The 24,754-nt window shown below is 45.4% G+C and overlaps 1 protein-coding gene, 1 long non-coding RNA gene and 1 pseudogene across 5 annotated transcripts in view; 1 reads left to right on the top strand and 2 right to left on the bottom strand.

The window, feature by feature from the left end:
* The window catches only part of Znf395 (zinc finger protein 395), a 49,372-nt gene that overhangs the window by 2,220 nt on the left and 22,398 nt on the right, over positions 1–24,754 (top strand). The window contains exons 2-3 of one of the 4 annotated variants that reach the window (XM_027926849.3): positions 8,687–8,821; positions 9,161–9,249. In XM_027926849.3, the coding sequence (XP_027782650.1) occupies positions 9,242–9,249 (8 nt within the window). In that variant the 5' untranslated portion in view covers positions 8,687–8,821; positions 9,161–9,241. Of the gene's footprint in view, positions 1–8,686; positions 8,822–9,160; positions 9,250–9,579; positions 9,628–9,858; positions 10,056–21,653; positions 21,864–24,754 lie in introns of those variants that run through there. The other 3 variants (XM_027926851.2, XM_027926850.2, XM_027926848.2) reach the window with 3 other exon arrangements.
* On the bottom strand, positions 1,057–1,211 carry LOC114085670 (large ribosomal subunit protein eL39-like; annotated as a pseudogene).
* LOC139705277 (uncharacterized) lies at positions 7,651–10,796 on the bottom strand. The gene is made up of 2 exons (XR_011707197.1): positions 10,580–10,796; positions 7,651–9,408 (listed from the first exon to the last, which is right to left on the bottom strand). It is a non-coding gene; the product is annotated as an uncharacterized lncRNA (long non-coding RNA).

Here is a 24,754-nt window from a genome sequence, read left to right as displayed (position 1 = left end):
AGAGAATAAGGCTGAGAGTTTTGAGATAAGGTTACTAGGTATTTGGTGACATAAGCAAAGAAAGATGTTGAAATAAAGAGAGAAGCAGGAAACAGACTCATAAACTGTTCTATCAGTGGATTATGGCTGAAGGATGAGAAGTAAGTGGGTCAGTTTTGAAGAAACAGGTAGACAATGCTGAATGGCAAGGAGCAGCGGGTATTTGCAATCAGGAAATCTTGGAGACAGAGGGAATCCCTGATGGGCGATTCCTTCTCCTGAAGAATTCCAGAGATGAAAACAGCTGGGTAGGTTACCAAGCCAAAGATGGTCAGTGGACCATAGAAAACAGGGATGGACAGTCTTTTCACATTCTTTGTCGACTATAGCCATTCTGAGGATATTGGGAAAAAAATTATAGTGGACCTATACATATTCTTTGGGATCACTGGTAAAAACCAAGACTGGTCTGATGATGTCTGCATGAGAAGAAAGGAAGGAAGGAAGAAAAGAAGGGAGGGAGGAAGGAAACAATTATATAAATTAAAATGTATACAATACTAACCCCTGTTCACTCCCTGACTTCCAGGGGGAGAATTCTTTCCTGGCTTGGTCAGTGGCTAGGTCCTTGACAAAGGTGATCCATGGAAATCAGGAGCAGGCTGTGTTTCTCTACTTGAGAAAGGGGAGAAGGCAGGAAGAGTAACAAAGTGAGGAGAACAAGGTTGAGGATAGTAGAAAAGAGAAGGAGGAGAAGGGGAGAGCAACAGATGTGGGAGTTGATTTTGGAAAGAGGATTTTTGGAAGCTCTGTTGTGTGTTGTGCAATGAGATTCTTCCTTGGCTTCCTCTCTTAAGAATGGCAATAGAGACATCTTCCTCCCCCGCCCCCCCCCCAAAAAAAAAGGTTTAACACATTTATTTCTGAGCCAACTCACTAGTGTAGATCATAGAAAAAGAAAAATCAGATTCCCAACAAACATGCCCAACTCTCCAGGCATTGGTGACCTTTTCGTCTTGATGTGATGTGATAACCCTGAGACAGCATAAATCTGTGTGCCATCTCCCATGCAATTCCTCATAGAGCCAGCTTGGTTCTTCTCCAGTGTCTCCTCTTGGAGTTGTCCATGATTTATTACCAGTTTGCATCTGAGTCCTTTGGGAAATGGGACAATTTTGCTTTTGTCTCTTGGCCAGGAATCATTTGATTCTGAAAGTCTTGTGAAAAGACATGATAAGGAACAGAGGAGTCTGGTGCATACATCACAATGGTGGGAAAGGGAGAAGAGGCAAAGACTGACATTATTTGTAAGACCTTTTTGAATTGGATTTGTTTTTCTCCTAGTAATGTCACCCAGATTCACAGGTCTCCTGGCAGCATTTTATAACCCTTCTAGCTAACTGGAGGTGCTATAGTATCTTTCCTCCCACATCTTTTCCCAACCCACAGGGGAAGTCAGAGTGACCATAAGAACTTTCTTATCCAGTGGTGAGTTTGCTTATTGGGAATGGGCTAATGGATGCTATAGTACGTGATAGTAATGACTTCCTAGTCATTTGGCTCTTAGTATTTGTCTTAAAATGAGTTGGCTGGTGAACAGCAAAGATTCTCTTTGGGAACAATGAGTTTGGTGGAAGAAGGTGTATGTCAGAGGAATAACAAACTGTGGGAGTGGACTGAGATTTTCACTTCCCACTTGGAATGCTAAATTACAGAACACTTAGTTGTTGGCCATTTCTCTTGTCCTCAGGAATCATTGAAGACTTATCATTTGGGAGGGGTGGTTTGGGACATAGTCAATTATACTATGAGAGAGAGAAGGTTGGGATTTGGTAAATCAACAGTTTATAAGTGAGAAGATTGTGGGATTGCTCACATTTAAGACAAGCATCAGAAAAACAGAGTACTCCCAGGTGCATCATACCAAAGGGTAATTGACTAGGATTTTAATAATTCAAAGGACTTCCACTTCAATGTATTTTAAGGATTACTAAAGCAGGATATGGCCTAATGCCAGTTGAATTAAGAGAATCAGTGTGGTGACTAGATATCTTATCAAGTTAAGACTCGATTTTCTGGGGCAAGTATTTGATTGATTCTTTCCAAAATTCAAAAACAAGTCCCATTTTCCCTCACCTAAGTGAATTTAGGCAAATCTTTGGGAAAATTAAATTTGGGCTGGGTGCAATGACACACTACTGCAATCCCAGAGACTTGGAAGGCTGAGACAGGAGGATCACAAGTTCAAGGCCAGCCTCATCAACTTAGCGAGAGCCTATCTCAATAAACAAACAGAATCAGGGATATAGCTCAGTGGTAAAGTGCCCCCAGGTTCAATCCCCCATACCAAAACAAAAACAAAAACAATAACAACAAAAATCCAAAAAACTTATTGAGTTGATCAGGGCCAAATCTTGGACAATGGTTAGTTAGCAGGTGGCAATCATTATTATTTCCAGTGCTCCTGGGTTCTGCCATTCCATGGTGTGCATTTCATGAAGAATTGCCCTACTCTTGCAAGATCATTGCCTCAGTATTTGGGCTACTCCTGACCATCTGGGCGGTCTGGATGGCAGCAACACTTGCTTTGAGCAGCAGTTTGAGCCTGCAGAAGAAAAGGAAGGATCGAAAGTGCCTGTGTGGTGCCAGTGAACACAATGGCACAGTGTGAGTGGTGATGCAGCTCAACAGCTGGGCAAAAATGAAACTCTGCTGAGTCCCCGAGAAGAGGCCACCAGCCCCTGCTATGGAAGGCCAGCAATGATTCTTTCATGGGACGGAAATAAGAGCCTGAAGAGCAAAGTCACATGACAATAAACACACTTGAGAAAAACAACTATCATGTGCTCTGTAATCCCAGTAATTTGAGGGGCTGAGGCAGGAGGATTGCAAATTTGAGGCCAGCCTTGGCAACTTCGCAAGAGTCTGTCTCAAAATAAAATTTAAAGAGGGATTGGGGATGAAGCTCAGTGTTAGAGTGTCCCATCCTGGGTTCAATCCCTAGTACCAGAAAAACAAAAATGAAAAGAAAAGGAAATAAAATTACTAATATGTGCAGGCATTCACAGGGTACATTGTTCTGCCAATTTCTTACTTTTTCGTGTGTGTGTGTTGCTGGGGATTGAACCTAGGGCCTCCTTGCACATGCCAGGCAAGCACTCTACCACTGCACTACACCCCCAGCCCAATTTCTTAACTTTTTACTGGCTTTGTGCCTTCGAAGCTCCCTCTGTCCTCTCATTCTCTTTTAGGGGTTCCAATATTTCTTCTAGTATCATTTGTTCTCTAGGGGATCCAACACTTATCACCTTCCCTTGCAATATGACCTGTTCTCTCTTAAGATTCTCTATTTTCAGACTGGGCGTGGTGGTACACACCTGTAATCCCAGCAGCTTGGGAGGCTGAGGCAGGAGGATGGCGAGTTCAAAGCCAGCCCCAGCAAAAGCAAGGCCCTAAGCAACTCAGTGAGACCTGTCTCTAAATAAAATACAAAATAGGGCTGGGGATGTGGCTCAGTGGTTGGGTGCCCCTGAGTTCAATTCCTGGTACCAAAAAAAAAAAAAAAAAAAAAAAAAGAGAAGATTCTCTGTTTTCTGTCACAATTTTAGTCCATTCTCAGTTACTGTAACAAAATATCAGAGGCTGGGTACTCAGTAAGGGAAAGACACTTTTTAACTCATAGTTCTGGAGGCTGAAAGTCCAAGATCAATTGGCCCTGTTGGTTCAGCCTCTGGTGAGGGCCTCGTGATGATGGATGGCATCACAATGACAGGAGCACATGGGGGGAAATCACATGGTGAGATCAGGAGCCAGAAGGATTCAGGGGCCAGGCTTGCTCTTCTATAATAACTTGCTCTTTTGAAAACTAACTCACCAGGAGACCAGCATTAATACCTTCTGAGGGTGATGCCCCAGTGGCCTAACCATCTTCCATAGGTTCCACCTCTCAAGTAAGATTCTGCCTCTTCTGAACATTGCCATGCTGGGGGCCAAGCTGCCAACACATGAGGCTTGGGGAACAGACCACATCCGAATGATACAACCACCTTGTTTTATGTTGTTATCTCTTAAACATCTCTGAGTTATTTCCCTTCTGGATGGGAAAAGTGGCCTCCTCAGTCCCTGTTAAGAGCCTTCTATGAGCAGACCCTTCCTACAGGGGTTATAATGTGGAAGCCTAGTAGAGAATGGCCCCAGCAACACTAGGAGCCACTCAAATAGTATCTTAAGTTGAGTTGAATTGGTCTTCTCATCTCGTGATATCTGGGATGCTTGGAGTGACAGCCATGTCCAGATAGTCTTAAGCCTGTGCAGAACTCTTTTTCCCTGGGTTTCCGCTCCACCGGGATCAGTTACTAGCACTTCCCCAGAGGCACAGAATGAAGCAGTTGATCCACCCTTAAAGTGGCACTGTTCTGGATCTTATCATCCTGCCTTGAACAGAGAGATAAACATAATTTCAATCCCCATTTTTTATGCACTCACTAGAAAGCAGACAGTGTTGTTCCAAGATGGATTTCCTGTGTCATAGAAACACAGAAGCATAAAAGGGAAAAACCAGATGTGCACATAGAGCCTGCCCAGGCTCACACATTCTTCATACCCAGAGTCGTTAGGCCTTATGTTCTGTGTTCCTTTTTTTTTTTTTTTTTTAATATGAACTCTTGCTCAAATTCAAAGTCAGGGTTAGGAGGAGGGAGGCACAGATCTGGGAGTTCATGCACTGGGGTGTCATCTGTGGTTGTCCACACATGTGGGAGCTTGTTGTGTGAAAGTGTCACTGTGCAGATCTAAGCAGGGCACTTCAGGGATACTCTTAAGCTTTGAACAACCTCCTTGCAACCTATCAATCCTTTCTCTTCAATGGAATGCAAAGCCCTCCTGTCCAGAGAAGCCTTACAGATTGAGGAGATCACAGACAAGATGCTGTTGGCCCCAGCACACTTGCAAAGCACTTTCTCTTTAGAATTCCTGAGTCTTGGGAATCTCAAGTGAAAATGCTTTAAGTAGTGCCAGGCCTGTTTCTGTCCACTGAAACACAGGGTGATTTTCTCAGTCAGAAGAAAAGTATAAAATACAGTTACAATTACAAAATTAGCAAGTATTGTTCTTTTCATTTGAAATGTACAGCCTGGCTTGAGATTACAGCAAGGAAGCTGTGTCTAGAACTGTGATCACAGAGTAACAGTGGTCTTGGGTCCAAGCGAAAGAGAAGCAGTCAGCAAACAGTTGGGGAGCTGATCTCCTGATGCCCCAGGTTAGGAGAGCTAAATTTGGAGAGAATAGTGAGGACTAAAGTAGTGGATAGGGTCATCTAACAAGACCCTGATTCGTGATTGTTTATTTAGTTTCTACTCCTTGCTAGACACTGTTATAGAAGCTGAGAATATAGTAAGAAGGAAAAATGAAGTCTGTTCTCATCGAATTTATATCCAAGTGGATGGAGACAGATTGTCAGGTGGCAGTAAGTGCAAAGAAGAGAATTCAAGCAGGTTGAAGGGACAGTTGGGTGGTGCTATTTTAGATGTGTTGGAGGGGAATGTCTCTCTCAAAAGGGAGCATTTGAACAGGAACCTAAATCAAGTGCTGGAGCAAGTCTCATGGATATCTGGAGGAAGATCACCATAACCCAAAGGAAAAGGCTTGGAGTTGGGGGTGAGTCTGAGCAACAGCAAGGGACCAATGTGGCTGGAGCCATAGAGGTCAGAAAGGAGTGGTGGGCAGTGCCACCAGAGAGTTGCTTGGGGCCAAGATCCCCCTGGGTCTTGTAGTGAATGGGTGAGAAGCCACTGAAGGTTTTGAGCAGAGGAGTGATTTGATTGGACAGGTTTTCAAAGGACCACTGTGACTGCTGGGTTCTTGAATAGACCTTAGGGAGGCACCAGAGGCAGCAGGGAAATAGCATCTGATTGTGGAAGTACAGGTGAGAAAATGTGTCTGAATTAGGGAAGTTGTGCTGGAATGGTAGGGCATTAGTCAGACTCTGATATTTCACAGGCAGAACCAACAGCATTTTCTGATAGATTGCAGAGCATGAGAAAGAAAGGGTGGGGGAAGACTTAAGATGATTCCAAGTTCTTGTTTGCTTGTTTTCTGAGCAACCAGAAGAATGGAATTGCTGTTTACTGAGATGGGAGGGATATCAGAAGTCTGGTTTTGGACATGGTACATTTGAAATCTGATTAGACATTAACAAGGAGGTGCCAGGTAGTTAATTGATGGTAAGAGTCTGGAGTTCAGGAAATCGAGTGAGGTATAAACTGAGGCTCTGTGGAGTCCAAAGACTGAGTTCTCTTTGTCAGTTTCATCCTGCTCAAAAAAAAAAAAAAAAAAAAAAAAGACTGGGAGGTCTTTGGAAGCCCTGGACTATGGACTAGCCAAGGCATACTTTGCATCAGGGATGGCCTGGACCATGGAATACCTCTACTGTGTCTTCAACCTCCAACCAGCACTTCACTCGTTCACAGATGTTCACCAGGTGCCTATCTGCATGCCAGGAGTGGGCCAGGTATTGGATATGAAAGGAGAACAAGACACTCCCTGTCATCACAAAATGCTTAGTTTTCTAGGGGATTAGGACAAGAGAATGGAGATTTCAGTTCAGTGAGTTGGGGTACATATGGGGTGTTGTTGGACCCAAAGCAGAGGAACCTCATCCTGTCTTGGAGACAGAGAAAGCTTCTCAGAGAACACGCTATCTAAGCCTTCCCCTGGAAGATGAGTAGGGAGAGCAGGTAAAGAGTGAGAAGGTGGGCAGAGACTGTTCTAGGCAGAGCAAGTAGCATGTGACAAGCAAAGAAAATTTGTCCAGATGAAGGAGAAGAGGACAGCTGAGTATGTCTGGGATGCAAAATGAAGGGGGTGCACAGAGGCAGAGAAGGGCAGGTCAGGATCCTAAAGGGCAGCACTGGAATCTGATTATAACAGCTAGGGGATGCTTTTGAGCAGTATGAGGCATAAGCGGCTTAAGGTAGGAGTGGGTAAAGAGAGGCGAGCCTGGGAGCCATTGTATCAGAGAGCTGGCGGGTGGCAGTCTCAGATCTCAGTGCCCTAAAAAATGACCCATAAATGTGTTCATATAATGTGACACAAGGCCTGAATCTGCTGTGCACAACCTCAGCTAATGGGAGAGATTCTTTAACTCAGAGAGTTAATCACTTTGATGTAAATGAAGTTCAATATACAATCTTTTAATAGGGGGCCAGTGTGTGGGAGAAAGGAGGTGGAGGGCAGCTTTAAGATGGGACAGCCCCCAGGAAGGGCAAGTTCTAGTCACGGGGGAAGGTAAGGGGAACAGGAATGGAAACCGACAAATCATGTTCTTTCTAAGTTCATCTTGTTTTGTGTAATGTGTGTGCTGTGCAGTGTGTACTCAGGACAGGGCCCAGATTCCACATGAAGGTGCCGAGTGCTGGGTGTGTGTGTGTTGGGACTGGATGTTTGCGATGGGATGTTTTTTCTGAGTCCCTGTTAACGTGCAGAGCTCTGGAATGCACACTGTGCAAGCGCCTACCTGCAGGAAAGGGATCTGCAGCCAACAGATGTGAGAGAGCATAGGCCTGCGGATGGCCCCGGTGGCCAAGATAGTATCTCACAAAGAACAGGCTACGGGTTCTCTTCAAAGTTAGAGTATTTGGACTCACTTTGCACACAAATACATAGGCACTTGGGTATTTGTCAAATGAATGAGCGTTTTGGTTTTATTAAAGTTCGGTCATTTTAGGAAACATAGAAGTTTGGTTAAAAGTTTGAACTAGATGCTTTAAGAAAAATAAATTCACAGCCAGACACCAATATCCATTTATAAAACCTAGCAGTTTAAATCCTGTATAGGAGTTTATATATCAGCTGGAGTCCAACTCTGTGGAAGAAACTCTTCCTATTTCATTTTATGCAACAAACATTTCCTGAACATCTCAGCCCCACAGGCAAGCCCGGCTTTGCTGCCTGCACTCATTTCCCTTTCCTGAGCCACCTTAGTCAGGTGCTGCAATTAAAGCTTAATTATATGTTATCTTCTATTGTTCCTTAATTGTTGCATCTGCATTAATCCACCTCTAAGGGAGGCTGTGTGTTCCTTGGGGCAGGGACTATACTGTCAACTTCAGGGTAAATGAGGAATGAAGGAGAGAGAAAACACAGAAGTGTCTGAGGACATATGGAAACATGGAATGATGTCTGGACTGTATTTATTCCTTTAATAATGAAAAGATAAAATTCCAATTTGCATCTTCATGTTAAGTGAAGGCTTTGTGTATGAAAATAATTGCTGTGATCCCCACAATGCTTTGTTCATCTTGATGCAAGACATAACTCTTTTCTTGGGGATGAAAGTTAAAAAGGTGGAACTAGGCTACCATGAATGACCTCTTAGCCAGATTATCCTGCAGCAAACTTCTTAACACTGGCACTATTGACATTTTAGACTAGGTCATTTTTTGTTGTAGAGGCTGTCTTGTGCCTCGCAGGATGTTTAGATGCCAGAAGGTACCCCTCCCCCCAGTTGTGACAGTCAAAAATGTCTGCAGAAGTGGCTCAGCGTCCCCCAGGGGCAAAATCACCAGCAGTTGAGAATCAGTATCCTATAGGACTTTAGGTTCTAGTTACATTTCTTATTTAAAAAATGGTGGGAGACCAGGGAAGGAAAATACTCTACTTACTTGCTGTGGGTTAGGCACTCTATCTACTATTGTATTTCATCTTACAGATAAAGAAGCTGATGTTCAGAGCTGAAGAACTTGCTGAAGATCACAAAGCTGGGTCAGCAGTTAAATCAGGATTGCAAGGCGGGCTTATCTGTCTCCAAAGACTTCAACCCTTTCTGCACACTCCCACTGTTTCTGTAAGAAAAAACGGGCAGGCCTCAAGTTGAAGGTGAACTGCAAATTAAAAAAACCATGTCGGAAAATATAACATTTTTTTGGGGGAAGGGAATTGTTGCACTTCACTAAATTTGTTTGAATGTAAATATATATGTCCTCGCATATAGACACTGGGCCCTCTTACTACCGTTGTGGCTCTGGTCTTATCTAGGAAAAACATTGAGCAACACAATGGAACAACTTCAATTCTCCTTGTTACAAATTATCCAAAAGCCAGAGCCTAACGGTGCCAAAAGCAACCAGTATTGTTTACATAAGGGCTGAAGGCTAATAGTTAACTTTCTCCCATTTATTTCCAGAAACGGTAAATAACGCCTCATTTTACAACTACAAACGAGGAAAATGTCATAAAGCGGGGGAAGAAAACAACCCAAAGGAAAATGGAAAGGTTGGTTTTTAGCACCCGCTCTGGGAGCCGGGCCTGCGTGGCCTGGGTCCCCATCGTCCCCTCCAAGCTCTGGTCCGCGGCGCCCGGAGCTTTCTGGCTTCCTTTCCCGCCCTGGGGCGAGCTCGGTCTCTCTCGGAGAAGCTTGTCTCAGAGCCAGGCCTGGAAAAACAACAGCGAGAAACTTTGGCTGGGTTTGCGGTTCAGTGGAAAAAAAAAAAAAAAAGGCATACACTCAAGTTTGGTTCGGGGCTGCAGCTGCTGGTTCCGATTTGGGGGCGGGGGCGGGGGTGGGTCACAACTCGGTCAGGTTCAAGTGCGCATGTGCCGAGGAGTTGCTCAGGCACTTATTGAGCGCCGACTGTCTACGGGCGACTGGGGGTGTGTATCCCTGGCGTGCGGGGGCGGTGGGGGGCCAGTGCGCGAGGCCGAGGAGGGGCGCGCAGGCCCGTGCACGCGCGGCGCCTGGGGCTGGGGGCGAGCGGGTTGGGCGGCGCGGGGTGGGTGTGTCTGTCCCCGAGTCTCGCCCGTCCGCTCGCAGTCTGGCTGCTCTTGCGCTCCCTTCCCGGGCGGGGAATCCGGGCCGGGTTGTGGCCGCGGCCGTGTACGTGAGCGCAGTGTCCCGGAGAGGGAGGGCAGGCCGGCCAGGTGGGCGCGAACTGAGCCTCGGCGGGAGGGCGGCCGGAGCGGAGCGGAGCGGGGCTGCGGGCCGCGCCGGTGGGCGGGCAGGGCCGCGGCGGCTGCAGCCCGGAGCCGACCGGTTCGAGCGGGAGCTGCCCGGCCCGCGCTGCTGCTCGTGGCGGGCCGAGGTGAGCTGCGCGGGGACCTCGCGGCGCTGCAGCCCGGGGACGGGGGCGGCCGGGAACTTCCCACGCTCTGCACGCCCTCGGGGCCTGGACCGCGGCCGGGGGCCCGGAGGCCGGCGCAGCCGGGGCAGCGGCGGGTGGGGCGCGGGGGCGCTGCAGCAGTGCCGGCGCTGGCCGGGTGGCCGGGTTGGGGTGGCCGCGCGCCCTCCGGTGCGCCGCCTTGTTTATCTCGCCGCTGCCGGCGCTCTCATCGGATCCCCCTCCCAACTTTGAGCGGTGGTCCGGAGTCGCCTCTCGGAGGGAGACTGATCGGTTAACCTGGGTCCTCCCGGATCCTTTCTGGCTGGGCCGCCAGCCGGGCGCCCCTTGCGCTCCTGCCCACTCCCGTGACGAGCAAGCGAGCACTGGGCTGCCTGACCGGCGGCGCGACACACCCTCCACCCGGCCGGCTGTCGCCCACCCTCTCTCAAACCGCTTCTGGCTATTACCCTTTCAGTCCCCGTGTTCTCAGCCTGCCTGTTCCTTACCCCAGGTCCTTGTCTTTTCCTGGCGGTGGCACTGTGGACATATGGGGTGCCTGGGTGGGGGCCTGGACCTGGAGTTTGTCGTATGCAAACAATTTCAAAGGCAGCATTTTCTTCCCTGCTTTGGAGTTCGGGCTCAGTTTCTTGGCGTTAGGGCGGAGTTAGCGATCTCAAAAAGCCCACCTGCCAGGCGAGAGGTGTGCTCTGCCTCCTGTTTTTGGGCGGCTCTCTGGCTTTGGAGGACTTCCACCAGACGTTCCTTCCCATGATGCCAGGCCACCAGGCAGTCATTGCTTTCTCTGCACCCCCTTTGCAGAAAGGTGCAACTAGGCAGTTTCTTCAAAGTGAGTGATCAACAGGTATTGAAGGCTTTCCAACACCCTCCTCGAGGTGTTGTGTAAATAGAAGTTCCTGGTTTGGAGGAAGCTGGAAACATAGCATTACCTTCAACTCTACAGGTCCTTTTGAGGAGTTGCTGTGGTGTCTGGGAGATGCTAAAAGGCACATATGAAATCTAAGGCCTCAGGAAGTCTATCGACTAGGTGGAAGTGATTTGAGAGCTCAAGTTCAAAGTAAAATGGTATGACTGCCTAAGTTAGTGCGCGTTATGGGGGCATAAGCAGGTAAAGGAAATGTTACAATTGGGGATAGGACGTGGAGTACTGGTTTTGAAATAAATTTTGCATGTTCCGATTAAGGCAGTGACAAAACCCAGAGTCAAGAGAAGGACTACAGTGGAAGCTAGGAAGGCTACAAAAGATCTGTGGGATGATCTCCTCTAGGGTTTAGAATCTCATACAGGACCCAGAAAGACTTGAGCCTGTGAAATAAGACCTCCAGATAGGACACAGTTAACTGTCCAAATTTGAGGTGTAGATATAGGTGCTTTGGGAGGTCAGAGAAAGGAGCCATGGGCAGGAACTGCAGCACAATATTCTTGGAAGATGAGATGGGTCACAGAATGGTACTGAACGTGGCTTTCCGGAGACAAGGAGATGGCCTTGGCTACCTTGGAATGTTTCCTGAACAGTAGGAGATAAAGATGGAGAGGAACAATGGTTGAGATTGTGAAAGTCCTAGAAAGCCAGAATGGGGAATTGCACTTTACCCTGTGTGTACTGGGGAGACAGTGAAGTTTTTTTGGGCCAGAGAGTGATGTAAGGAAACAACATTTGGAAAGGTTTTTGAAAGTAATATTAGGAGACAGATCAGCTAGTAGGCTGTTGTGCTTGTGGAGTGCACAGGAATTTGGACTGGGTTTAATTGGAAATGAAAAGGAGGGTGAGTTTTAGAAACATTATTGTTGAAATCATCTGTTGTCCGGGGTAGGGCAAAAGGAAGAGATGAATGGAAATTAATTCTTTGTGGAAATTGATTATACGCCAGGGCCTTGGAATTGCTGTAGTTGGTAATTTGAGAAATTGGAAATGTGTGTTGTACGGAGAAGAAATTGACACTCAGCCTGTAGAGAAGTTTCCTGTGTTTGCCACAATATTCAAATGGAGGTGTCCTGCCAGCAACTGAGGCTCTGAGATTGGTGGGAACCCATGGGGGTATAGTTAGGGAGAGGGAGAGGAAAGGCACTCAGAGTAAGTGGGGGTTCTTCTTGGCCAGACAGCCAGCTAAGTATGTGAGTTGGACTCAGGTTCTGACTTGGAGGGCTTCTGCTTATCCCTCTTGCATTGCCAATCACGTGGCATTGCCTGCTGTTGACCTTGAGGTTGGAGAAGCAACTTTTGGTAATTAGTGCTCCTAGGAAAATGGGGTCATTTAGTCTCATAATCATGAGAGTGGAATTGGAGAGAAGTTAGAATGGAATTTGCTAAAGGTGTAAATTGTTGGGCTCTGAAGCATGTTGAACTTTGCTTCTTTGGGTTAGTCCCAGTGTCCCATTTGTGCCAGGGGAGGATGGAGCATCTAGATGATCTAAAAAAAGGGGAGAGAACTTTGGGCCTAGGGATATTGCCTTTTATAGGGCTTGGTCCATCCCAACCTGATCCAGTTGCCAGTTCCCCTGATTCTGGTGACCTGCGGCAGAAAGGAGCTAGCTGGTGCCGTTTTTTCCTGAGCTCTGAATTCTGCTTTCTTGTTGCAAGGATGATTTAGGGTGATTTGCTGAACAAATTCCCCAAGCCTCAACTTGAAACATCTGAATTTGAAGGATGATTGCAAAAGGTTGCTGAATGAGCTGAGAATGTAATTACAGTTACTTAGCCTCCTTGTTTCTGTGAGATGCAGGATGAGTGAACTGGCAGGGGAAGAGGACCTAGAAGGGGGACCTAAGGGGGAACAGAACAGATATTTTTTTTTCCCTTTATAGGGAATATCTGAACATCCAAAAACTAATTGCATGGAGCAGTGGTTGAGCTCGCTTACTTACTGTAGAGCAGTGTTTTCTGCCCTGTTTTGACCATGACCTACACTAAGAACTAAAATTTACATTATGATCTACCACATATGATCATGTATGTAAAAAAAAAAAAAAATCTTAGTTCATGAAGTACTGCCTTTTTTTTTTTTTGGTTGGGGTAATAATCTTCTCTGACATTTTTACTGCCTATTCTATTTTTTGTTACTAAAAAATGCTATTGTCTCCCACCAAGTTGATCTAACCACTCTCTAATGGAGCATAACCCACCGTTTAAAGAGCCCACAGAGAATTTTGACATTCAGTAAGTATTTACTAAGTTGCTAGTGTGCAGAGCTACCCTTCCCAGTGCCGAAGGTAGAAGGAGGCGTAAGAGAGAGATGGAAAGTTCACAGTCTAGTTGGAGAGATGAAGTATACATTAGATTAGGAGCAAGGTAAGACAATTAAATGCCAAAATGAAATATAAGCATGTTAGGATTTAAAGAAGTGGGGAATAATGTGTACTGTGTGGCTTGGAAAAATTCTTTGGAAAAAGGAAGGAAAGTCTGGGATGAGCAGTTGGGGTGTCTTCTGGTGCCGCATGGTGCAGAGGGAGCAAGAGCTTGGAGTTAGGAACGCGCACACACAGTGCTTGTGTGAGAACAGAAGACTGTTGTGCGAGCAGAGGGAGAGATCAGGTTGGAAAGGTGGTTTAGGGTCCTAGGTAGTACAGGGTTTGTGAAGGGGTGGCCTGCAGAATGTTTTAAGTCTACAGGTATGTTCTAGTTTGGACAACACAGAAGTTTTAAAACTATTGGGAACAGTCAAGGATTTGGGCAGTCATCTGGAGCTCTGGGTTGGCTGTCCTTCTGGAGAAGACCTTAGGGTTCCCAGTTCTCCCGGTCCCAATGCTTTCTGTGGCCTTGGTCCAATTGCTTTACATTCTCTGCTGAAGCCTGTAGGCATTTGGCTTTGTCACTTCCATTTTCAAGAGCCTCTTTTGGGCTGCCATGGAGTGTTTTGGGAAGAGTGTGACATGGAATCTGAAATATTTATGGGCAAGCAGTTTGTTTTAGGCAAACCAGCGGCACTTTCTGAGGAGATGCTATTGGGGACATGGAAATATTTTTACAGTGGTATTTATTTAAATGGTATTTGTTAGAGAGGGCTTTGACCTGTGTTCTGCATGGTGGGCAGATCTCCAGTGATGCCAATGTCTCTCAGACTTCCCTGTTTCCCATTTCTGGCTGGCATGGTTAGATGATGGTTCCTGGCTTGTGTCAGAGGATGATGTTGGGGTAATAACTTGGTGAGCTGTGAGTTGTGGCTGTCAATGCCTTATGACATTAGATTCTCAGAAGCTTTGGTTCTGTGAGCCAGTGCTAAAGGAAGAACCAGGAAAAGGGCTGGGCCTTTTATCTCCTCTTCCTTGCTCCATCTGACCCTAGGAGGCAGGCATCCAGGATCCTGAGAGACTCATAAGGATCATGGAATAGCTGGCTCAGGCACAGGTATTGATGCAAATGGTTCCGGAAAACTTGGCGTGGTTGGAACCACCTGAAGACCTAGGTTCAGATCTCTGGTCTAGATCAGTCTGGTGTACTCTAAGGAATCCTTAACCTCCCATGATTCAGAGTTCCTTCCAGGTGAGCTACAGAGGGACTGATTAGTAGTCATCCTGCTCTTTATAGGTAGGACAATGTTCAGTTATTTAAAAATATTGCTTTTATAACATTAAAAATTAAAATTGAGGCTGGCATACATTTTGCTTAAAAATGTCTGGCTATAAGATATAAGGCTAACCAGAAGTCACCTGAATCATATCAAGTAAATCCATCTCCTTTTTGCAGGATGGTTTGGTTACTAACCAGGGGAAGCAGGTGGCAGCTGTGGTATGTTTTGGCTTTAGTGATGTACTGAACGGTTTCCTGAGACACAATTGTCCATATTAAATCAGAAGTGGTAAAATGGGCTGGATGGTGTTATTAATTTAACTTGACAGTCATATGCAAAAATTGTTAATTATTGGCCCTGAGTCAGCCTGGAACCAGATCTGAAAGTGCCATAGGGTTCTGTTCTTGGCTTTAATCTGTTCAGCGTTTTCCCAGTGTTGTGGATGAAGATACAGAAGCTGTGCTCATCAGATTTGTTGGTGGCACAGACATGGGAAGGTTTGCTTATTTAACAGATAACTCAAGGTTCAAAATCATTGAGCATGAGAAGTCCAAATTAAAAAAGGAAAAAAGAAAATGTCAGTAAGGAATAAATGTAAAGTATGATTTAATTTTAAAATTGCAAACGGTTACTATATCATTGTTCATGCATTCTGAGAATTTCTCTTCTGAGGATATAACTGAGACCATATCAAAGATGTAGATGATGTTTTATGCAGAGAGATTATTCAAAGTTTGAAACAATAACAACAACAACAAAAAATCTATAGTGAAAAATTGGAAACAACCTAAACATTCAGCGGTGTGGGTTGGAGATAATGAACAGGTGAATTTTGATGGGCATGTCTTTATGACAAGTGTTAAGAAGTTACAAAAAATAATATTTAGAAATAATTTTGAAATAACAGGGAAGAATGTTTCTGCTAAAAGTTAATGTACAACAACAATATGATTTCAAATGTTAAAAAATGCTTGTAGGAAATGACTGGAAGGAAATAGACTAATAATACTAATACCAAAAATATGATACTGGTTGCTTCTAGGTGGGTCAAGGTGAATGACTTTCTTTTAGTCACTTTTTTTTTTTCCCCCTGTACTAGGGGTCATCCCAGGGATGCTCTACCATGGCGCTACATCCCCAGCCTTTTCTTAGCTTTTTTTTTTTTTTTTGAGACACTACATTGCCTAGGCTGGCCTTGAATTTGTGATCCTCCTGCCTCATTCTCCCAAGTTGCTGGAATTATAGGCGTTCAACACCATGCCCAGCTTCTTTTGTTCACATTGTAATTATTTGCCAGTGGGAAAAATACTGCTACTTTAAAAATATTTTGTTGATAGAATGGGATAGATGGTGTGCTCAGTGATGACTGTCGAGAAGCCATGGCTGTGTGTCAACCCCTGGGTTGGACACAGGCGTCACCAGATAAGATTCAGTTCCTGACCTGAGGTTGGTGCAGGCCACTGAGAGAGGCAGGTCATGAGTTTAATGTGAGCCAGGAGTGGAGTGAGGCTTTAAATACTCAGCATTCATAATCAGAAGGTTGTCTTCATGACCATGGCTGGTCATTAAGTTTGGACAACTGGGGAATCACAATTCAAAAGGAACATGAGCCAGCGAGACATGATCCGTGAAGGGAGACTGGGATGATGACTAGGGAGTGACTGGAGCACACTCCTGGGCTGGGTACACGGTAGCTCCTTCTAATACTGCTGTGGTTGTCAGGGGTCCGGAATGAGCGGACTCGAGTGCTTTTGTTCCTGGTGTCGGATATGACCCACAGGAGGAACAATTGTTTACCCTCTGTAGTGGCAGATTCCTTTTCTGTAGAATTATGCTGCAGATGATGGACTTTAAGGTCCTCTCTACCCCTAAAGATGGGGAGAACATATTTCAACACGTAAAGGGATTTTCTAGTTGGCCAACCTGCTCAACGTGGTCCTGTCTGCCCTTGGAGCACTGAGCCTCCTGTTGGAAGTACTCAAGTTGGGCTGAGTGGGTCAATTGGGGATGCTGTGGAAGAGTTAGGCAGACCTCCCAAACCACTTCCAGTCCTCAGGGTCATTTGTTATGTGACTTGTTGAAGCTGAAAGATCACGTGGAATAGAGGACATGCCATCATTGGCATAGTGTGAATCAACATCATGTAATAAAAAAAAAATGTTTAAAAATAGTTTCCAATAAATAAGTTTCTTTGTGTGTGTATGATCACACACACAAGGATTGAACCCAGGGCCTCGCCTATGCTAGACATGGTGCTGTACCACTGAGCTACGTCCCAGCCCTTTAAACAAAATTTCTTATTTTAGATAGAGTCTCCCCAAATTGCCAAGGTCGACCTCAATCTGCCTCAGCCTTCTGAGTGGCTGGTATTACAGGCATGCACCACCACACCTAGCACTGCTCCTAACATTTTTGAAAGACTCTGGGATCATTTTAGCAATTGTAAGGTGGCTTGGGACTCAGTTTGTGGCCCCTGGGCTGCTGAAAATGAAATTTGGTCCTTAGGAAAAGTAAGAAACTGGGGGAAGAAGCAGAAGATAATGAGCCAAATAGGTTAACATACAGAATAATGTGAGTATTGATTGGCTAGTTCTTGACTAAATCAAGAAGAAGTCCTAGGGTTGGATGCTGGATCCTCGCTTGGCTGTGGAGGACCTGGAAATACCCTTGAGTGTCCCTTGCTCCTTCACATCACATTGTGGATTCAAATCACCAGAATAGTGAGTTCAACACCATCCTGACACAGAGATGGGACTGAGCCTTCTGATTACTCTGTAGCTTAGTGACAGAGAGAATAAGGGGAAGATACATTTAAAGAGACTTTTGATGAGGATTTTTGCAGGTAGCATGTATCTAGTTAATAATGGGAAGTTTGTAGTTTGAATTAAATATTTTTAAATTTTTATGCTTTTATTGTTTATAGCGTACATGTGGAAAATCTGATTTAGCTTAACTTTGTTCAAGTTTTGCTTACATATGGTTTACTTAAAATACACCCTGGTTCTTTAAATTTTTTAGACTGTTCTCCCTGACATTTTTGGATGACTTTTTTTGTTGTATTGGGGGGCAGTGCTTGGGCTAACTCACATTGCAAGAGCTTATTGAGTTCTGCAAAGTGCATAGAGGTTTATCTCATCCTTGGAGAAGATCACAAGATGATTTCTGTCTCCATGTGATTCATGCTCTTATTCTGGCATTTGAAAATTGGTATTTGGCAGGGAAGTGCTCTCTCTTGACATGGAAGAGAGTATTTTGGGGGCCCATCAACTCAAGGAATAGCAGCTTTAGGTGTGTGTAACACGCTTAGGCAGAACTTGGCTATTTAGAGCTAAATAATGGCCTCCTTTATTTTTGCATCATTTCTGCCGTGCGTGTTGTCTGTCACATCCACTGGGCTTGGTGAACGGCATTGAATTGGTTTCCTGGGCCACATATAGTAGGGATGGGGAAAAGTTAGACCAACATATACTTTTTTTTTTTTTTTCCTAAAAAGAGCAAAATAAGAAAGAACAGTTCTCAGCCTCCCCCCTCCCCTTTGAGTACTGGGAAGTCATAAAATTCTTAGTAAAAACAACCATATCCAGTAACTGAGTGCAGGGAATTAAAACTTGCTCTCCTCTGTTTTTCTTCTGCTGCTGCATACACATTGTTCTTGCTGTCCTAACTCCTGTGTCCTCTGACCATGTTAGTCATGTTTTCTTTTTATGGCTACTCATGCACCTTACATAGCACTACAAAGAGATTTCCAGTGTCTCACAGGACAGCTTACTGTTCTGCTGTAGCTGGGAGAGAGGCTGAGTTTTAGCATATTTTTTTTTAATTGAGGTACATTTTACATATGGTGGAATGTTCAGATTGCAAGGTTGTTGTTTAGTCAGTTTTAACAAATGCATATGGTGATAAAACATATCCATCACCCCAGAAATGCTCCTTGGGACCATTTCCAGGTAATCCTATAGGAAGTGCCATAGATCTGATTTCTATCACTATAGTTTTGCCTAGTCAGATCTTAATATTATAATTGTATGTTTCCAAGGACTCTCTAAGTAGTGCTTTGAAGAGGTGAAGGTGTGTGTGTGTGTGTGTGTGTGTGTGTGTTTAAAAATCACTATTGGGACTGGGGCTGTAGCTTAGAGGTAGAGAGCTTGCCTAGCTTGCATGAGGCCCAGGGTTTGACCCCCAGCACTGCAAAGCATAAACTAAATAATAATAATAATGATAACAACAACCTCATCAGTATACTATATGATTAGGTGACCCCAGAAAGTAAATAATAATGTCTTAGCATTTGTCTGATGAGAAGTTCAGATTTTTCCTTTCATTGCAAGGAATCCCAGTTCCCAGATGTAAGAGTGTAAAGCACAGTCAGCTCATCCTTGTGTGGAGGAGACGTGGTCGTGTGTGCGCCTATGTGCCTGTGTGTGTTGTAATTTGTTATGTTGGAGAGCTGAATTGCTGGGTTAGAACTGGAGTTGCTCCTGGGACATCCCTTTGGATTACCAGCAGTCCCCTGACATGCTTTTTCTTTTTTTCCTGCCTCTCCCTTGAACCGGTTGGCTATGAATTTAAGAGTCCTTGGAGTTATGGAGCTGCAGAGTTGCGCTTGTAAGATTGAAACAAGATCTGTGTGGCAAAGCCCACTGCTGGCTGGGAATGCGGATACGTGCTGCTCAGCTCTGAGCCTCCTGGCAAGCTGAACCAGACTTGAGAAGATCACTCCTAAATTCATTATAAAAATGTATTCAGCAGGGTCTGCTTCTTTTCTTTCTTCCTTTTTTAAAATTAAATGATTGCATGAAAATTTCATTATATAAGTAATACATGAACACATTCTCTGTAGGGGATGCAAATCCTCCAGACTAGCTTCTTCCTTGACCACCACTCCTAATCCCAGTCCTTTCCCCAGAGACTGACCACCCTCCCGGGGCTGCTAGTATTCTTCAGATGCTTTGCATATTTACATTTATGCCTCTAGGGCTTACAGAAAGTCAAGTGCACTGTACTGCACGTTCATAGACCACAGCAGGGTCTTCTTGATCTTATTTAATTCCTGCTTGCTCAATCTCTTTTAGAAATAGAAGGCTAAACAATTGTTTCTCCTTTCCTAGTGTGTGGACATGAAAGTTACTTCTGATCCTTTTCTGTTACAAATATTGTTACAAAAAAACATTGTTGCACGTGGGCTCTTTGCAGCTCCTGTGAGTTTTCTCTGGAGTAGTTTCTGAGAAAGTGGAATCATGGGGTAGGGGGGTACTTTACTTGTATGTTCAGATAAAGGCACACTATAGGGACACTTCTTTGCTTAGAGTTACTATAGACCCAGGGATGCTTGCAGTCTGCTAAACATTGGAAGACTAGGCTAGGACTTAGAATGTGCCGGGTGTGGGGTGTGTGCTCACCTGCCCTGGGGGGCCACACAGGTCTCTACTGGTTGGTGAGAAGGGTTGATGTTGGGAAGGTCTCTTCTGGGCCCCACAGTTAATTATGTCTGATCCCCGCCTTTAGGACTTTGGCCTGTATATTGATAGTGCTTGCATGGGGGAGAGTCAGGAGGATGGATGAACAGTCCATTGTGTATTCTGGATGATAAATTCTAGGCCCACTCCACTCATTAACTACATACCTCATTGCTTCTGTGGGTCTTCTCCTGGCCATCTTTAAAATGCAAAGTGTGGCTTAAACACTCAAGCTGAAGTTGAGGCATTTGGAAGTATTTTTAGTGTTCTTTTAAGAGCATCTTGAACCCTGCCACAGTGCTGCTACTCATGGTTTACGTTAATTAGAGAAAATGGTGTGTGCCTCCCTGTTATTTATGCTTCTGGCTACCGCCTCCCCAGCTCTCTGCAGAACTTCTGGAAAACATGAATTATAATGACATCAGGTCTGACTGATGGCAAGGGAGGGTGTGGCCATGTCCCTCCCCAAGACACTTCGAGACTGGCTATGTGCTGGTGCCACTGGTCACCCAGCTGGGAAGAGGCAGAACCTTCTGCTGCCTTCATGATTCCCTGTGCCTTGGTCTTCAGATCCTTACGCAGATGGTGGTGAAAACAGCCCACGTCCTGACCCTGGGAGAACCCCACATGGCATCCGTACCCTTGTCTGGGCCCAGCAGCCCACTTCTCTTACCTTCTTTGAGGTTCTCAGACATCTCCTCTCTGGGCTCTGGTGAGTGTTAGGGCCTCCTTTCCTGTCATTCCAGGCTGGGTGACCAAGTTAGTGCCCCTTCCTCTCTCACTTGGTGGGTTATCTTAGGGCCCTCTTGGCCTTGACCTTTCTGGTCTGATGGCGGGGGTGGGGGGGTGTCTTCTTAGCTTGCCCTCCCATCCTGCAGCAAGTGCAGGTTGACCGTTCTCTGGCTGTGCAACTCGTCTTTCTTGATGGGCAGTGACCGTTGTTCTAAGGTAAGTAATTTTATAATTTGGACGGGGTGGACAGTAGGTTTGTTTCTGTTTTTTAGTACTTTTACAGTATTGTTGGGCAGGATATTTTTACTGTTTGGCCTTTGTGATCATAATAAGATGGCAGTCTGATGGATAGTGACAGGAGTCCCTATAGTGGTTATGACTGTTACCCCAGAATTCTTGCAAGGTTTTGATTTTTTCCCCCCTAGATCATTCACACTGCCATTGTTATTGTTAAAATGTGCTGTTTTTCCCATTTGTGCAAATTCCCACTATGATCTTCTCATACATTTGGCTCTTCACCACGATCTAGAGTTTGGTGCCTATTTGTGTGTGCATAAGCACATTTGTACTGGGGATTGAAACCAGGGCCCTTTGCCTCCACCCCCAGCCCTTTTATTTTTTATGTTTAATTTTGAGACAGGCTCTTGCTATGTTGCTTAGGGCCTGGCTGAGTTGCTGAGGCTGACCTTGAATCTGCTATCTTCCTGCCTCAGCCTCCTAAGACATTGGGATTATAGGCATGCACCACTGTGCCTGGCTCCTGTTCTTATTTATTTATTGGTCAACACCCCTTATTGTGTACTCTGATTTGATGTGCATTTTCATTAAAAAAAATTTTTTTGTTGTTGTAGATGGACACAATTTATCTATCTATCTATCTATCTATCTATCTATCTATCTATCTATCTGCGGTGCTGAATATCAAACCCAGTGCCTCATGCATGTGAGGCAAGCGCTCAACCACTGAGCTACAACCCCAGCCCCTGATGTGCATTTTCTTTCTCATTATGCTTCCCTTGGACCTGGGGAATCAGAATATCTAGGAAGAGGAGCTTCATGACTCTTAAAAAACCAAGGTACTTTTGAAAAAAAAAAATCACTGTCTCATTAAATATCCAAATTGTCTTTGGGCTGGGCGCCAGTGTTTTTTCATTTTACAGGCACAGGAAACTGAGACACAGAGAGGTGAGGTCATTTGTGCAGTGTCACATAATTGCAAAATTTGAGCTCTCTTTTGCAACCTACACTGTTTCAATGTGCCTTCTCTTTGGAGTAACTGTAAATGGTGACATAAGAACAGCTACTGTAGGGCTGGGATGTGGCTCAGTGGCAGAGCATTTGCTTCCTATGCGCAAGTCCCTGGGTTCATCCCCAGCACTGCAAAAAAAAAAAAAAAAAAAAAAGGAGCTTGATCCTGGGAGAATCCTGCTTGCACTTGCTACTTTGCTTCAAAATGCCCATTTTCTCTTCCATGTTATGGTTTGGATATAAAGTGTCTCTCAAAAACTCATGTGTTGTGGACTGGGTCACCAGTTCAGCAGTGCTTAGACAGGGTTTCGGGAGTGATCCGATCAGGAGGACGCTGACCTCCCCAGTGGATAAAATCATTTAGGGACTTCTAACAAAATGGTGGTGGAAACTTTAGGAGGTGGAAGCTAGTTGAAGGGAGTGAATGCTTGGGGGTGTGGCCTTGGGGATGGTATCTTGTCCCCAGCTCTTTCCTCTCTGCTTCCCAACTGCCTTGAACTGCCTTCCTCTGCCACTCCCTTCCTCTGTGATGCTCTAGGCCTCACCTCGGGCCCTTAGCAATGGAGCCCACCGACTTTGGACTGAGACCTCTGAAATTGTGAGCCAAAGTAAATCTTTTCCTCCTTTGTTTTTTTTCCAGATAGTTATCACAGTGACAGAAAGCTGACTAACCCAGTGCCAGTCTCTAGTGCACATTAACCTCTCCATAACTCAAGAGTTTAGAAGCAGGGACCTTCAGGAGTTCATCCCATCTAGGCTTTCCTTCTATGCACGCTTTCTCTGGCTGTGCAGAGTAGAAAGAGCAAAGCTTTTGGAATCAGCCACTTCTGAGATCACAGCTGAGTTCTATTGTTTTCTATCTCTGTGGCTCTGGGAAATAGCTCAACCGCCCCGGGTCTCAGTTTGCTTATCTGGAAAACGGGGATGACATGGAATTTATCTCATAGATTATTTGTGGGGGATTAAAGGAGGTACAGTCTGTGAAATGCCTAGCAAGCGACTGGCATGTAAGTCTTTGATCAGTGATAGCTCTTAGGACATTCCTAAAGGAATATCAGTTTTGATAATATACATATGAGGTTTCCTGTTGTGCTCTCTTCTGTTTATTCTGTAATAGTTCTGATAAAGTAGATATGATTTAATCTTTGTGACTATTCCAGTACCCTTTCTTCAGAAACTCTAAAGGTCTGCTGGTCCCTGAGCTAAAGATGACTCTCCACCTGCTGGCCTGATATGGGTGCAAAATTTGATGTCTGTTGTCCTCCCAGGGCAGGGCAGGGCAGGGCAGGGCTGGGCTGGGTTAGGCCAGGCCCCTGGCCTCCTGAGTGTCAATTTCATCTCTCACGGCTCTCAAAACTTGTGAGTGTGGGCCATCTGCCCTCGGTGATCAACCTGTGTTTATTGTCACATGGGCTCTAAATATCTAACCTGGTTAATGTTGTTGCTAGTGGCTGATAACATTTTCAAGAAAAACATCCAAGAATGGCTATCCTGAGCTAGGAGTGGGATGAACCCTCATTCAGCCTGTTTTTCCAACCCATTCTCAGCCCCACAATTTTGGGTCATAAACATTCCTCAAATGACTTCCTCCAGAGAGCCACCTGAGGGTCCTTTCAGAGTGGTTGATGCCTTGGGCAGGTCCCCTCCCCATCTTTCAGCTTTCCAGCATTGTGTTTAAACGGTCTTATGTGTGATGTCTAGTTCTCTTTACTCAGGCTGACTTTCTGCTTTCTGTGGGGGCAACAGGCCTGTCTCCCTCCAGCTCTGGTCACTTGGCTGGTCCTTTTTAGATTCATAATATTTTATTTCAACTTATTTAACTTATGTCAAAAAAATTAAAAACTTACCATGGATATTCATCCAACTTTAAGAGCTTAATTCTAAAAGCCATTCCCCCCCCCCCCCCACCCCCCAGGATTCAGTGTCAGATTGCTGGATGATTTTTTTTTTTTTTTTTTTGCATTTTCCTGAAAGAGGCAAATGCTCATTCATTCATCTCATTATACAACACAAGTTGAATGTAGCTCTGAGCACTCGAGGTGTGAGCCAGGTGGAAGCTCAGTTGGGCCCCAGGTTCTTCAAGGGCAGGCTCTGAATCTCAGGCTTTGAACATTCTGCTTGATGCATCCAAAGGGGCTGAGCGTGTCAGCAGGCGTTTGGGGGTGCCAGGGTTTATTCTGTGGTGCCTCTTGCTCTGGACTCCTAGTAAGTGGATACTCAAGTGTGGATCTGTGCCAGTGTGAGCCAGATCTGCTCCCTGAGGCTGGCCAGGCCCGGCCTTGGGGAGGTTGGCAGCGGGCCTTGAACCACTCTGGCAGGGCACCAAGACTGAGACTTAGGCCTGAGGAGCAGGGCAGGATGGCAGCCCGCTGCTGAAAGTGAGGTATGGGAGATGGGCAGGGACTGGTCACTGTCTTTGGGCTCCAGAGGCAAAGACTTCTGACTTTGCCGGGGGCTCTAAGCGCTGAACCCAGGGATTGGTTCGTTTTGGTCAGCAGGCCTGGACAGGGAATAGCTTGGATGTCTCAGTCCTTCTTTCTTTCTGAAATCAGTGTTGTGATTTCAATTAATTAGTGATTCACCTGTGGTCAATTTCTGGCTTTCCTTGAGTCGGTAGTGGGTTCTGGTGGGATATCCTGGCCCAGCCTCAATTCCTGGATGCCTGCAGCAGTGGCTTCCAAGTATTGTGAGTTGCTTGTGGTTTCATTTAGCTCTCAAG

Source organism: Marmota flaviventris, chromosome 3 (assembly GCF_047511675.1).
Source record: "Marmota flaviventris isolate mMarFla1 chromosome 3, mMarFla1.hap1, whole genome shotgun sequence".
NCBI classification, from domain to species: domain Eukaryota; kingdom Metazoa; phylum Chordata; class Mammalia; order Rodentia; family Sciuridae; genus Marmota; species Marmota flaviventris.
Note: the sequence above shows the minus strand (reverse complement) of the source record. Positions and strands in the feature narration are given on the sequence as shown.